Source organism: Gopherus evgoodei, chromosome 1, assembly GCF_007399415.2.
Source record: "Gopherus evgoodei ecotype Sinaloan lineage chromosome 1, rGopEvg1_v1.p, whole genome shotgun sequence".
NCBI classification, from domain to species: Eukaryota; Metazoa; Chordata; order Testudines; family Testudinidae; genus Gopherus; species Gopherus evgoodei.
In genome coordinates, this window is record NC_044322.1 from 298,624,492 (window position 1) to 298,640,171 (window position 15,680).

A 15,680-nucleotide genomic window follows, 5' to 3' on the forward strand; every position below is an offset into this window, starting at 1 on the left:
CTAAAATATGACACTGTGTCAACATGGCACATACAGCATATATCATACTATTTTTGTAGCTGCTGACCAATAATTATATCTACTTTCATTCTTTATAGAATCCTTTCAGAGAACTATTATTGCTGCAAAGTTAGAGAAAGTATTGTACACAAGTCTTGACAAACCAAGAGTTTATATGTTGCATCTCCATTCCTAGCAAGACAAACGCAGTGAGGAGACAATCAACAAAGAAACTTACTGTTAAACTTATCAAACTTCTTTTGCAGAATTAATTTCCATATGAAACTACACTCCAAGGGGTTTGATATCTGTCTCTCTTCCTTCTCAAAGAGCAATCAACATCTTACCCATGCACTTATTTACAGAAGACTAATGTGACCATCATCTTAATGTAAAGTATGCATGTATAGTTCCAAAATATATTATTCTTTTCAACAAAATTGTTAAAGATGAACATTTGACCTAAAACAGGTGAGCATATTTAAAATCTATATAGTTTCTTGAACAATTATCTTATTACAATAAAATTATTATTGGAAATAAAGCAGGTAAGATATTTCTCATTTTCACTGTATACATGAAACCCATCTCATATATATTATAGGCAATTAGTTCAATAAAATTTACAACCATTCACTGAGACTTTTGGGAGGCTTGCTTATAACTGCCAAGCTCTTTAGATCTGATGATGCTTAGAAGGTCTGGTAATTTAAGAGTAGCAACAGGAGTACAACCATTTTCAGGACTACCTGTATCCATTAAATGCTGCTATCAGTTACCCTGGTAGTAAATCTATTGCTCTGACTTCATGTCTCTGTAAAGGAGCACAGAATTTGGCCGTGTGAATTTCCTGAAACAAAATTAGTTTCCAGTTACATGGCTGCTTTAACATTATTAATTCCAAATGGCTATTGTGTGTTAACCTGATAGTTTGTCTCATAGATTCTGGAATTCTTAGCTTCTCTGGGCAACTCATCTCTAAAAAGATACACCAAAAATAAAAAGGGCCCATAAAAGGGCTACAAAAATGGAATAGAAAGGCTACCATGTAAGAAGAGACTAAAAAGATCAGGACTGAATAGAAGGAGGTATGCCAGAGGTCTGTAAAACAATGATACAGAGAATCTCAGTTGGGCATGTTTACTCCCTTCTCATATTACTGGAACAAGGGGACACCCCTTGAAATTAAAATCAACAATTTAAAAACTGATAATTTACTCTATATAATTAAGCTGTGGAATTCAACGTCACAAGATATTATTTGAGGTCAGTACCTTAGCAGGATTTAAAAAAAGGTTGGACATACATGAGTAATAATTTCCACAGTTGCATTAAAATATAGCATGATACAAATTTCTGCTTTAGTGCATAAGCCTACAATTAAATATCTGGGTTTAGGAATACACTTCCCCTGAAGCATTTGGTACTGGCAAATATTGGAATGGTATATTGGATTAAATGAACCATTGGTCTGATCCAGTGTTCCCTATGTTCCCAGGCACAGCAGACTGCGCTTGACAACTTAATTCTGATTTCTCCAAAAATCACTACTTTTCTGTATCCCTCCAGACCTTTTAAAAGATTGACCACAGTTGACCAGAGCTCAGATAGTGAATTGCAATAGACTGGACAGCCCAATCTCCACTGCAGTCTTCTTTGAATTTACCAAGTTCTAAGAGTTTTTGGAATAGTGTTGAATTAGGAACACTAGTGTAGAACCAGGCTACGTCTTCACTACCGGCCATATTGGCGGGCAGCAATCGATTTCTCGGGGATCGATATATCGCGTCTCATCTAAACGCGATATATCGATCCCCGAACGAGCTCCTGTCGACTCCGGAATTCCACCAACGTGAACAGCGGTAGCGGAGTCGACAGGGGGAGTCACGGACGTCAATCCCACGCCTTGAGGACGGTAGGTAACTCGATCTAAGATACTTCAACTTCAGCTACGCGAATAGCGTAGCTGAAGTTGCGTATCTTAGATCGATTTCCCCCCTAGTGTAGACCAGCCCCAAGTCAGTGTTTTGAAGTAGATGTTAAGAAATGTAGTCAGTCAGCTGGTATCACCGGATATTACCAGGTCTTTGCACCATCTGGGGACTGCATACTTGCAGTCTTAACCCCTGTCTTTCAACCTTTGCAGTTATTTAGGTTTTCTGATTTCAAAAGTGACTGTCAATCACAATTTTATATGGTTTGCTTAAAAAAATAAATAAATAAAAGAAAATTGTTCAAGGGTCAAGCAACTTCAGAATCTTTTCCCCATCTTGCAATTACATTTTCTGTATCTCACAGATTGTGACTTGCATAGGAAATGATCTTCTGATCTCCATTCTTCATCTCATCTCTTAAAATGGTACCGAAGCTAACCAGACTACATAATGATTTTGGAATAGGGCATTAGAGCATAATATGAGATAGTGGAAGAGTCTTCTAATTCAGATTTGAGGTCTTTAAAGTCTTCCGAAAGACACATAGCCAAGTAAATTTAGCACCTTGTCTTGTCAGTGCCTGTAAAGGTTTACTTAAACTTGAAAACTCCTTTCTAAGTCTGGAATGATAACTTGCCATGCACAGAAAACTTTTCAGTTTCCCAACATAACTTTTCCACTGATGGGCCAAATTTGTAAAGGTATTTAGGTGCCCAAAGATGCAGATAGGTCCCTACTGAGCACTGCCTAGTGGGATTTTCAAAAGCACCTAGACATCTAAATCCTTTTGAATGCAGACATCTAAATAGATTTAAAAACCTGACTTGAAGAGCTTCTGAAGAAAGAAATATATCCATAAACTTACTTAAAAAATTTAACTTTATAAAGTCATATTGAAAAATTCAGACACTAAAAAAAAAAAATATCCTTCAGGACTTTTGCTCTTTTCTATTTCATAATTTTAATAATTATAACTACAATATAAATATATATGACCATCACTGCAGTTGAAATAATTAGCTTTTGTGTGTTCTTATATTGAAAGACCTCAGCTGTTGAGATTTCAAGAGTCTTTTATGTCTTAGGCTGTCATGTGGAGGAGATCTCACCATGCATCTGGAGGCTTCATCTAGTGCAAGCTGATGGTTGTTTAAATCCTACTTTGAAACTGCCCTTTAGGAAGGAGCAGGGCCAGTGTACTTGTGCCACATCAGCTGTCCCTAATGAGCTTTAAAAGAGGGTACCTGGGCCTAGAAAAGGAGAGACCCAGAGTCCTCTCAAAGGGGAGTCAGTGACAGTCTGAGAAGTGAAGGTGTAAAATCCCCTGGGGATTATTGTTCAGGGTGAGCTGAAGAACTGTTGTTTATTTGTTTGACCTCTGCTGAGAAATAAAAGTGCCTAAAGGAATTTGTGGGCATGACAGAGGGGCTTCTGCAGGCTGGGGAGAAGCCCTGCCATGTTACATTGTGTTTATCAGATATATCATGCTATCTATGGTCAAGGCTGCTTTGGTGCTGCAGCAGACTAGAAAATCTCTGCAGTAGCTTCAGGTATATTCAACAACTGAGGTTTTTACTGAATATGAAAATAAATATTGTCATATTAAATTCATTTTACTCTGCCCCTGAATTTTTGTACTACTCAGGCCAGCACGGTGTGACACTCTTTCTCCATCTGGTGGTAGCTAGGCCACATAGAGGTTGATGAGCGTGCTACAGCCTTGGGTGAAAGAGCTAGGTCCTTTTGCTCAGGAAGTAGAGGTTCATGCATTACAATCCATTGGTATGTATTTTTGGACTGACAATATAAAACTGCATCAGGAAAATTAACAGGGGAAGCTGGAGTTTTGGCAGCTGGGCAGAAAACATTTGGGACTTTCATCAGTTGAAAAGGCTTCAGACACATTTTAGGATTGTGGGATAAACATATTAACTGGATGGTTCTGTTCAAAAGATAAATGTACACTGCCAGGTCTGTAGTAGGAGGAGTACTGGGTGCACCTGGTTAACAGGTACAGTACTTTTATGGGGATGGGTGTGACAGAAACCTCAAAATAACAGTGTATGGAGACCCCAGCTTAACAAGCTTTCCTCCGAGTTTCTGATGGCATTATGTCTTGCAAAAGCCTCCAAGGAACAAGTGGTTCTCCACTGCCCTTTGAACAGTGTACCCTCTCCTCCCCAGGGCTGCTAAGCCTACATGAGGGCACAGTTGATACTTTGGCCCAAATTCTGGCTCTTGTGTGCCATTCCTGTGGTATAAAGGGGTTATAAAGAGGTTGGGATGATGTTCCCTCCCTCCTGAATGGCTAGAGTGTGCTCTGCTTGATGGTTCTGAGCAGTGGAACAGGCCATAGGCAACCATGGGGAGGTCCATTGGCTGCTCTGACTTACTCAGGAGCTGTGCTGGCTTGTGAAGCAGCCCAGAATCTGGGAGTTTCAAATGGCTAAAAGCCACCTTTGCCCTCCTGATGCCCTAGCTTGCATGTTAGGCACTGCACAGAATCTGGCCCCCATGTTCCTTAGGGAATTGTTGTTTTTGATTGCGTATCTGTTAACTTACTTGCACATATGTTTTTTTCATGCCAATTTCCTTTCCTCCAAAGTGTTCTTTGGCAATTTCACAATCTCATACCAATTTCAGAATATAAAGCAGTTTCATTTAAGACCTCACAGATGGTTATCTCAAAAATCAGTGCATTGTCAGTGCATGTCTATCCTGAATTAAATTGTTATTTTTCGCTTTCAAACTAAAATATTATGTCACTGCAGCTTGGCGCATCCCTGGTCCTTACAGTTTTTGACAACATAATTCAGTACTATCAGATCCATATTGCTGGGAAAGAGGTTTTTCCTTTATGAGCCCTCATTATTATTCTCTTGTGTTTTCCACATATAACAGATACCTCGTTTATCAAAATATTAGTCACATAACAATACAAAGACTGTTTACTTTAATTGGTTTAATCTATATTAACTTATGTTTTGTACACATGCCTTAATGCCCTTTTAAAAACTCTGAGCACTTTTAATGCAGGAGCTGTGTATTCTGAGATAATCAAAACTGTTAAATAATATTCATTATAATTACTGTCATCATGTACTTAAGCAATTACTCATTCACCAAATCTGTTTGTATACTCAGCAGATGGTGTTGTCTGGATAAAGAATGAATCATTTTCCCAAGAATAGGCACACAATGGCCCAACAACAAGCTCTGCAATGAAACTAATTGTGATGTATCAGGAGTCTGACCCTCCATGAATAAAGTCAATGGAGTTTTGTTCTTCATTTAACTGGAAGCTAAACTGGCTCTTAATCAGTTACCATACTTTTATCAGAACAGATTAAACTAACAGTATGTCGAGAGCATGAAGTGTTTCACTATCTGTTATGCTTTTCATATAGGGATATGACATTGTGCATAATACCATCCAGTGAATCTCAATATTACAAAATCCTTCTGAAATCTGATGCTTTTGTAGCATTACCCTATGGCCAGACATGCAGGAACATAGAACAACATGACTGTAAGATGAGATATTAAAAGATCAACAATAAACGGAGAAAACAGATTACATCTAACTCCAAGTTTACATGATTTGACACAGATTGTCTATAGACTGCCATGGAAGGCAAGACAACTGAGCCGCTAATGTGAGAAGAAATGTGACTCTGATAATTCTATTGGACAGTTTATGATGCTATGTATAGTGCACTTATCACAATGGCATTTCAGTGTCATCCATAAAAGCCTGCTGAATTTTTCGTTAACACCATCAAGAAAAAGTCACCATCAAATACAAAACAAAGTCCCATCTGCCTCCACTTAACTGATAATCTGCATAGATAGCCACAAACATTTGTGTTGATACAGCACAACAGTTTTATGGCAGAAGCCTGCATCCTGACACAAATAGCTTGAGGAGAGAAGACTGATACTTGGCTGTATGTTTAAGATCTTCTCAAGAACGAATCTGACTTTTGGGTTGCCTCAGAAAAACATATATTCTGCACAGGAATAACAGATAAGTAGCTTGCTCCCTCTTTAATGGCACATTTTACTCTATAAAGCAGCAGACATTACTAACTTCACTTTTTATATTGTGTTTTAAAGCTTTTCTGTCATTCAATATTCCAGGGCTGTACATAGACTGTACTAATTGTTGTGAGCTTTTTTTGTCTTTGTTGTGCAAAATTGGTATTGCTAAAACACAAAGTTTGTTCCTTTAGTATAAGCATAGAACAAAGGAACAAAGTCTGACCTGGTGTAACTCCACTGAATTTCATGGAGGCCACATCCCTCAGTGCCCTCAGCCACTGGATCTGTACCCCTCCATTAGTCTGCTCCCAAATCCTCCTTCTGCTGCAACTGATTCAGGGCCAGTGCAATAGGTGCCGCCACAATGCATTAGGGGTCTGACATCACAAGCAGGACGAGGGTGGTCAGACCTAGTGGTCAGAGCAGGAGTTCAGAGTCAGGCCAAGTCTAAGACAGGCCAGAGAATGAACTGAGAGTCGGGTGTCAATCAGGTTATCAGGAAATGAGGGCTGTGCATCAGGTTACAGACAGCAATTGAATAGCAAAGTCAAGGATAAACCAGGATCAGAAGCCAGAGTCTAGAATCTCTCACAAGTAGGATCTGAAGCAGAGGAAGGTTATTGCTCAGACAGTATCCCTTCATGGCTTCCTGGTTTAAGGACTGATATTGGCCAATCAGCGGGTTGTGAGGTGCTGCCACTCAGGTCCTGCCGGGTGATACTTCTGGCCTATCTCCATGCCCCTCCCACTCTCGAAATGCTCCCTGGACCAGGAGCTGAAGAGAGGGAGGTGTAAGAGCTAGCTATGCTGATTCTAAATCCATTGGCTACTTGCAGATGGTTTTGAACTCCTTTGCAGTGCCTGAATAACACAAAGGGAGCAGAGACAGGTGGTGTCTCAGACTACTCCAATACTTGTTAAGGGATTAAATAGTAGGGGCCAAAGTTGAGACCCTGATTCCTCCATAATGCGGAACCATTTCATTGCCCACTTGCTTGCAGAAGTTACACAAATCCTGATGAAAAAGGTTCCCTTCTGAGATGGCTTTATAATGGATGTAAGTGGAAACCAGTCCCTAGAGATGACATTCAGGTGCTACAGATGCTCAGTGTCCCCTTATTGCTTTCCCCTCCAGTACAGTGCCAGTGTTCCTCTCTGACAATCAGCCAGGTGGGATTTCAGAGGGGTCATCAGGCTAAGAAAGGATCTCTTGGTTACCAGCTTACAGCAGAACTAAGAATGGTCCTCCCAGGCAAACATGGGAGAAGGGCGAGAGAGAGAGAGAGAGTGAAGGAGGGTGGGGGAAGTCAATAGGAAGATTTGGCGGCAACTAAACTCACCCACTGACACAGAGTGTTGGCCCACCATTTGTTACTCTGAGTTGCAATTTAAGAGTGGTGAGACTACTAGCTTTCAGTATGACCTTTTTATTTTCAAGTGGTGTGTAGCTAGGAGATTGAAATTTTTTCTTTCCAATATGGAACACAGTGCTGTGATATTTGCCTTTGTCATCTCACAATTAGATTACCACAACATACTATGTCAGGCGCTTCTTCTTAAATTCATTTGGAAGCTGATGCAGAAGGTGGCAAGTCACTTCTTAAATGGGTATCTAACTGCGTGTATATTATACCAGTACTCTGTGATCTGTGTTGGTTACCTGTTCATCTCTGGGTGGAGTTCCAGGTGTTAGTTTTGACTTACAAAGCTCTAGCTGGCCTGGGACCTGACTGCTTGAGAGACTGCCCCTCTCTCTGTGCCAGACGGTCACTGCTACAATCAGTGGATGTGCTCAAGCTGAAGCTTTCTCAATATAAAAGGAAAGGGGGTTGTGACAGGGCATTCTCTACGAGAGCCCCATTGCTTTGGAACTCGCTCCCTGCTCTCTGGTCCAAAATCATCCAGGTTTGTTGCCATTCTTTTTATTGGGCTTTCGGGAAGGGAGGTGTTGCTTGAGGGTGGTATTTAGGGAACGTGGTGTATTTTTCCTTATTTTTTTTATTTGCTGGGAGAGCTAATTAGCTACTGTCACACATGTGGAAGTTGTTGCTGGTTTGTCTTTCTTTGGTTGAGTTAAAAAATAATTGTCAAGGAAAAACAGAGACTAGGATAGGTGTCTTTTGTCTGTGGTTATCATCCCGATTCATAAATAATGTTAGGCCCCTTCATTTCTATTCTAAACCCTATGGGCCTTATCCTCCTACTGCCTGCATAGTGGAATTGCACAGAGGTTACTCCTGCCTTGTATATAAACTGGACAGAACATTTAATGTAAGGCTTTGTCCAGTGACATGTTAATCCTCTAAGAGAGGATAAGAATGTTTTGAAGATGTCCCTTCGTTCTGAAGGAGCCAGTATATTTCTTCTATAGCTGAAGACTATGATTAGTGAATTTGATAGGCCAAAAACATTGCACCAAATTCTGGTCTCAGTTACATTAGTCAGAGCCAAAGGAGCAATTCCATATTTGCAAAAATGTAACTGAGAAGAATCTGACCCACTGAAAGGAACAGCCAACCTTAAATTGTATGTAAATAATCTGTAAAGAATTCAGAAAGCAGTGCATGTGAATGAAGAATTCTTTTTGGTGAATGGACAAGTAAAAAAGAAAGCATTTTGGCTGCAAAATTGGGTAGTGGTTTTAAGCATTTGAAAGACAAATGACATTGGAGAAAAGACTGGGTTAACAAGGGAACACTTGAAGAAAGTCTAATCTTAGTTGGCATGCTGACTAGGAAGGTCAGCCCAGTGCACGCGTTCTCAGCTGGAATTGGGCTCCCTCTGCCAGGCCAATTGTCCTCTGCACTTCAGATACCAAACTAAACTGAAGGTGCCTTCACCCTGCCAGCTCCTTATATTCTAGCAGCTTAAAGAGAGTTTCCTTTTTCCTGTCAACTTATGTATAATTTCCTTACGCTACAAAGAAGGGAGGTTGTGTGTGTGAGTGCCTTTTTTTCCCTCTGAATAGCACAAGGCTCTTTAGGAAGCAGTGTAAAGACTCATTCTTTAATACTGTGTTCCCAGCCAGTAAGAGTGACAGTCACTTTTTAAAAGAAGCTTTAATTTGTATTTTGTTGATTTTCATACTCATTCTTCTGTAAACATGAAGAATGCAATTATGATCTACCGATTTGTTTTTAAAAACTAAAAATATTCCTATTAGGACATATAAAACATTTGTCATTTAAAATATACCATGAAAAATTTCAGTTTGTACACACTTCTAATTTATATATATACATATAAATGTCATGAGCAAAATTTACATCGGGGAAAAGAATTTGAATAATTTTCTTTTCAGAGTAGGTTTTTAGGGCTAGATTCTAATCCTGATTTCAGTGCTGTAAATCCAGAGTAACTCCAGAATCTGGTCCTCAGTCTATTGAAACAGTGAAATTATATTAGCCACCTTTCTGCGCCAACTTTCCAATTATTAATTTAAATCATATAGTAGCCATTTATTTTATTTCAGCTAGAGGACAGCAAGAATTGTTTAGAATGTTTGAAATCTGTAAACAAGTATTTTCTAAAGATAAGGCAGATATTTTACTAGCCATGCCACACCTGCACATTGTCAATTGATCTAGAGGTTGCAAGAAGACTTATAAAGGCTTGCTCTTGCCTGAGACACTACTCTGCTATTTGATCTCCTTGATAAACTGAAATCACTTCCAGGATATCTCAGACCATGAGGCACACAGGACTGAGTTTGTATCATAGGGTGGGGAAAAGATAAACAGAAAAATGTGTAAGCTTATTCAAAGATTGTAGTGGGCGGAGGGGGTTTTAGGTATTCTTGCAGTAAATATTACCGTAGCTCTTTTCTTGTAAATGTCTCAGCAGTTCACTTTGTTTCTGGGAACAGAATTCTACTACTTTTTAAAATAGTGAAATCTTTAACTTTCAAATATTCTAATTCAGTCCTTGAAAATTTTCCATGTACTTAATAGCACATATTGAATATATTGTTGTGGAAAATGAAAGAAGATGAGAATTTGTTTCAATGAGACTATGTTGTAACCATTGAAAAACAGATCACAAAATCTTTTCATATATTTTACCAGCACAAATAAATTTTATCTTCTTAATTTCAAAATTAGTTTGCCTTAACATCAGATGGCACTTCTTTGAAACACTATGCAAATCAAACTTCTAATTGACATATGCCTAAATAAATTTATAATTTACTCACAGTTCAATCTTTATTTATGCAAATAAAACTTCACATAAATGAATTTATAAAGCAAATCATAAAGGAACAAAACAACCAGATCATACTACTATCTATATCTAAAATACAAAATTATGAAAACAGTAAAAGGCCTATGCCTGCATTTCTCTTGCACTCACATCTCTCCACCGAATTAACTGAGAGTTTAGGTGTGCAAGAAATGCAGGATTTGTGCTGGTTGGGTAGAATTGCTATTTCTAATAATTTAATCCGTCTCCACAGTGGAGATAAATTATAAGAAGTTGCCTGTTCTTGGTAATCTAAAATCGCATCACATAAGTTTAAAAAGCAGCTCTTCAGTCAGCATATTAATAAAACAATTCTTAAATTTTGAAGTTGGCCAGATTTTATTTTTTAGAATATCAGTTATTTTGGAGATGATGGGTGGTTGCATGATTGAAACATAGAACTGAGAATCAGGAGTTCTGGCTTCAGTTCCTAGCTCTTTCACAAACTTTCACCGTGATGTTGGGCAAACCACTTTCTGCCTCGGTTTTCCTTTTCCATCATAAAAATTCAGGATAATACTTCACTAGCTCCCAGTATTGGAATGAGGCTTAATGGGAGTTCCACTTGTGAGGGACTTACAGATCCTGGCTCTTAAGTGTTCACTGTAGTACACTGATAAGAAAGTGACATACTGTATTCTTAACTTGCAACTGAAATCCCTATGCTGCCCTCTATCAACAAATGGAATTCACATTAATGTCAACAGGAATTGTGTACATGCATTTAGCAGATTATGTGGGCTTAAGTAAGAAAAATAGAAACTGAACTTAAAAAAAATCACATAGCATGTGATAGCAAATATACAACTTTGAACAACAACAAAAAATTATTTTTATAAGAGAAGGGAGAATTGCTATGTAAGTGGGAAATGCTGAATTTTCTAGCTGGGTCCTTCCGTAGACTTCATTAGCTATATGGCCATAGCACAGTGTGCTCTGACTTCAGTCACTATAATAGATCATGATAAACTAACTCATCTCCTTTATCTCAAAATACAAAGCTCAGGATACCTGAACAACCTTTTTCTGTCCATTTTTAATTTCCATTTTCCAATTTCTGATTCTCATCAGGAAGCCACTATCTCTTCTCTCTTTTTCTCCATCAGGCAAACTATTCAGATAAGATATGAGAGGGTGGAAATATGACAAAATAAGAACTTACAATAGATAGTACTCCTTATTATGTCTATTATCAGGTCAAATAGGTACAGGAAAAGGTCTAATAATAACACAGGTTTCATAGGAGGGGGAGTTAGTGTAAGGGTTTGGACTCAAGCACTCAGCCTGTTTTGGGAGAAGAATGATTGTAATTAGTGAGGATAAATATCTCTGTTTTTCAGCAAAAGAACTATGAAACGTAAAATCTGGCTGGCAACTACCAAATGAAAAACACTTTCGTAGCAAACACACGTTTTAAAATTTGTCATTGCTTATCCACCTAAAGAAAATGAGACATGACAGTTCTCTGTTTACACAGGGCTGGAGGTACTCCACTGCATAATTAGACAATGTTTTATCAATCAAATAATGATAGTCCTGAACAAATGATAAGAAATAGTATCACATTCTCATTAATGACTTTCTACAGGACAACTGGAATAATGCATATAGATTGTCTTGGTCCTTTAAAATTCCTCCTTTTCTGCAGTGGATTTTCTACTCTTCAGGATGTATTCCATTAAATAACAGTGGATTCATGAAAAAAATCTTAAGAGACCCTTTCTGCAAGACATGAGGAATTTTAGAGGGCCAGAACTGCATAAAGGGTAGCACCATTCTTCAAGAAACAGATCAGTAGAAGGATGTTTCTTTTAAACAGCAGCAGTCCACAGTACCAGCATCATGCTCAGCTATACCTTCCTTTTTCACACATTAGTTAAGAAACAGGCCCTCAAGAAATGGGACACTTTCCAGTTTTAGCGTTTATCCCATCAAGTTAAGTATTTTATTTCTGTCTTTACAACATTCAGAATAGTTACTCCAATTATGACTCTTCAAAGCACACAGTAAGCATCAAAAGCTGTTTCTCTCTTATACTTCGAGCCCCAGCCTGCTCCTTTTGAAGTCAATGGCAAAATTCCCATTTGGCTTCAAGACTATACCCTTATTCAATATTTTATTGTGTATGTGAAAAGTTCTGTTTTATTATAAACTATCATTCATTAACAACTATCCTTGTTTCTTAGAGTAAGTTTTGACTTTTTCAGAGTGAATTGCCATATTTTAAGTAGTATAATAAACTAAAATAATCATAATAAGTAATGATCTTAATAAATAAGAATCTTAACACAAGGCAACTTAAATGACGTAGTGAGCAACACTCTAATAGGCTAGCAAGCCTCAGCTGGTAGAAAATAGTAATATTTACATTTTCTAATTATTTCAATGTCAGAGCAATTTTAAAAACTTGTGGATTCCTGTCAAGTTACATTTAGGAAACACAATAAATGAACAAAATCTGTTTTACCATTACTTGAGAATATATCACCAAATTTAAATTATAGCCATAGCTCCGAATAGCATACATTTAATATGCATATTCTTCTTTTCAAATAAACAATTTTGTTTCTTTTATCAAAGCTATTTTCATTCAATTTAGCTCCTTCTCAATATATGTTTAGAACTTAGAGTTTATTATTCACACAGCAGCTCTACCTTTTTTATGTTACCAAGTTTCATGACCATAGGTGAAGGGGAAAATGAATTCAGAATGGGTTTCCCCCCCCACTTGAAATTTGGATTGGTAATCCCATCAAATGGTAACTGTTGCAACAAATATGTCAACAGACAAAAAAAAGCATGGATAAACACATTAAGCATCAGATATACTATATCCAGATGCAGAGAACTTGGACTCCTCTGCAAAAGTGCACACAATCAGAAATAAAGACAATTTATAGTGTCAGTAAAATTAGTGCCTTGTACTAATAGTTTCAAAACAAAAACCACGACAAGCAAATCAGTGACACACACACACAAAAAAGAAAAAAAAAGAAAAAAAACATGGTTTTTTCTTTCAGAATTTTCACTTGTACCAACTCCTATCCTCAAACCCAATACAACTCAACACATACAACAGAAAGTGTACAGTCTTTGAATTAACTGCAAGCAATTCAACAGAGACTCAGCTGAAATGTTCAAATCACGCGAGTATCTCTGTCATAAGAAAGACCAGGCTAGAGGGTCTGACATAAAGTAACAATTATCTGACATATGAACAGCTCTTGTACTTCCAACCACCTGTTTCAGCACGGAGCTAGTTTGATCAGGAACACGTTTAAATTACTGTTTTCTCCGCATGTTCTGGATGACGGATTTACTTGTTCTGAATGACAAAAAGCAGCAGCGCTGTATTTGAATGTTAGCGCTGCATTTTACCCGCTCTCGCTTCTTTATTCTATTCACTTTCAAACCCCTAGACAGATCAGTTAAAGATTAAATCAGCAGCAGTTCAAAGCCTTGTCCAGGGAAGCAAAGGTAAAGATAACGTACGTGTAGCTCTAATCCAGGTTTTGCTGTTGCCTGACTTTTAAATTACCCAATAAATGGCTCATCATACAGCAATCCTGTAAATATATCAGCCCGTCTGGCCTGGGTAACGCTAGGGCAGCCCGACGTCTCTAAACGCTTTATAACCAATTTCTTGATTAAAAGGCGATTAGGCACTTACTGAAGTGGTGGATGTAGAAGTGGATTGAAACTAGTCAGCCCTTGAGCAAGATAGTGATAGGGAGTATTTCCTATGCAGGCGGTTGTCATCTGGGGTTAGCGCAGAGAGAGCAGGCACATCTGGCCTTTCACAGCGCTCTCCCTTCGGCGCAGCTGGAGCGGAGCCCGCGCTCGGCAGTCTCCCCAGGTGCACGATCGGCCTCCACCTCGCGGGCAACTCCCGGGTGGTGCCTCGCTCCCTACCCTTGCAGCCAGGGGCCTAGCACCAGCTGCCGGTCCCCACCCCCCACTCCCAACTTACAGGTAGGAGGTGAAGAGGCTGAGGTTGGTGGGCACCGCTGTGAGCCCCCGGTCGGAGCAGTCCGCCCTGAGGAGCATCCCGTCCTGCTCACACTGGCACAGGGTCGGGCACCCCCTCTGCCACCTCCCGGCGGGGCTCGCCAAGCCCCCGCTGCTAGCCCCAGGCAGCCCGAGGAAGCAGAGCAGGAGCAGCGCGCTGGCCGGGCAGGAGGTGTCCATGGTGCCAGCGGGCGCTGGTAGCCGCGCGGCTCTGCACCGCTGTCCTGTAGGGCGCTGTTTACACACACCTCTGCCCCGCCTCAGCCGGAGCCTGGGAAAGAAGCTGCCGCAGCCCCAGCTGCAGATGCTGCAAAGAAGCTGCCCGCCCTGACGGAGGAAGCTGCTCTTGCTCTTGCTGTTGCTGTTGCAGCCGGAGCCTGGCCTGGAGCGCGAGCTGCTGGAGCCCGAGCTGCCGCCGGCGCGCTGCGCTCTGGAGCAGCATCTCAGTTTACAGGCTGTTTTAAAGAGCCGCAGCCTGCCCCGCGCGCCCACTGACGCCGCCCAAGCTTTGCCCGCGGCCGCGCTGCTGGGTCCTGCCAGCGCCTCTGGGAGTTCCAGGAGCGGGAGGGGGGAGGCCGGGAAGGGGGCGTTCTTGGCCTCTACCTGCAGCGCGTGCTGCCTGTGGAGCGCGGCGGGCGGTGCACAGAGCAGGGCCAGCCCCGGGGCGAGGCGGCGGAGGCGGGCTGGGGCTTGGAGCGCCAAAGGGTGCGGGGAAGGCCCTGCCGGCTCAGCCCAAAGGTGAGAAAACGGAGTAGGGCAGGGAGCTGCTTGCAAACCAGGCAGTGCCGCCAGGTTCTTCCTGGGTGCCGTATGCCGCCTGTGTAGCGAGCTCCCCCAGCCTCAGCTGGAAGGCACGGACTGAGAGCACGGGAGCAGCATTGGGAGCCCATGTTCCCAAAGTGACTAAGCCGTTTTGGCTCCTTTGATGTTTTTACCCTTAGATTTTATCCAGTATTAAGATGAGATCACACAAGGGAGGCTTCTTGGGAAGTTTAATTTCACATGTAGTTGGCCTTGTAGTAAAAAGCACATTTGAGGACAGTTTGACTGGCCTCTGAAATGTTTTCAAGTTAAATGCCACCACATGGCTCCAGCTTCTGGCAGCACATGGGACCCTCCTGGTCAGAAGTCAGACAATCCTACAAAATTTGGGACAAGTTGTGTTCTTAGGAGGCAAGCAGCCAGTATGTATTATTATTATTATTATTGATTGATACCATTATACCTCTGCTTCATGGGTTAGCACTGCAGAGATAAGTAATTTTCAAACAAAAATGGTATAGTGTCTGGGCTGTGTAGAAATGTGGCACATATTGGGCTTGAAATGAAAGACATTTCTCATTCTGGGAGACAGTTTAGTGACATGTCTGACCTGATCAGACCAGCTGAAGTAACACTATACTTACAGGTAGAACAGGCAGTTGGGCACTTTAGTATCTGATTAATTTGAGTGGCTAC

The 15,680-nt window shown here is 40.5% G+C and overlaps 1 protein-coding gene across 1 annotated transcript in view; it reads right to left on the minus strand.

Annotated features, from left to right (window-relative positions):
• The window catches only part of LGR5 (leucine rich repeat containing G protein-coupled receptor 5), a 136,938-nt gene extending 122,303 nt beyond the window's left edge, over positions 1-14,635 (minus strand). The window contains exon 1 of the mRNA XM_030548736.1: positions 14,185-14,635. Coding sequence (XP_030404596.1) covers positions 14,185-14,402 — 218 coding nt within the window. The 5' untranslated portion in view covers positions 14,403-14,635. The remainder of the gene's footprint in view (positions 1-14,184) is intronic.
• Positions 14,636-15,680: the final 1,045 nt, after the last annotated feature.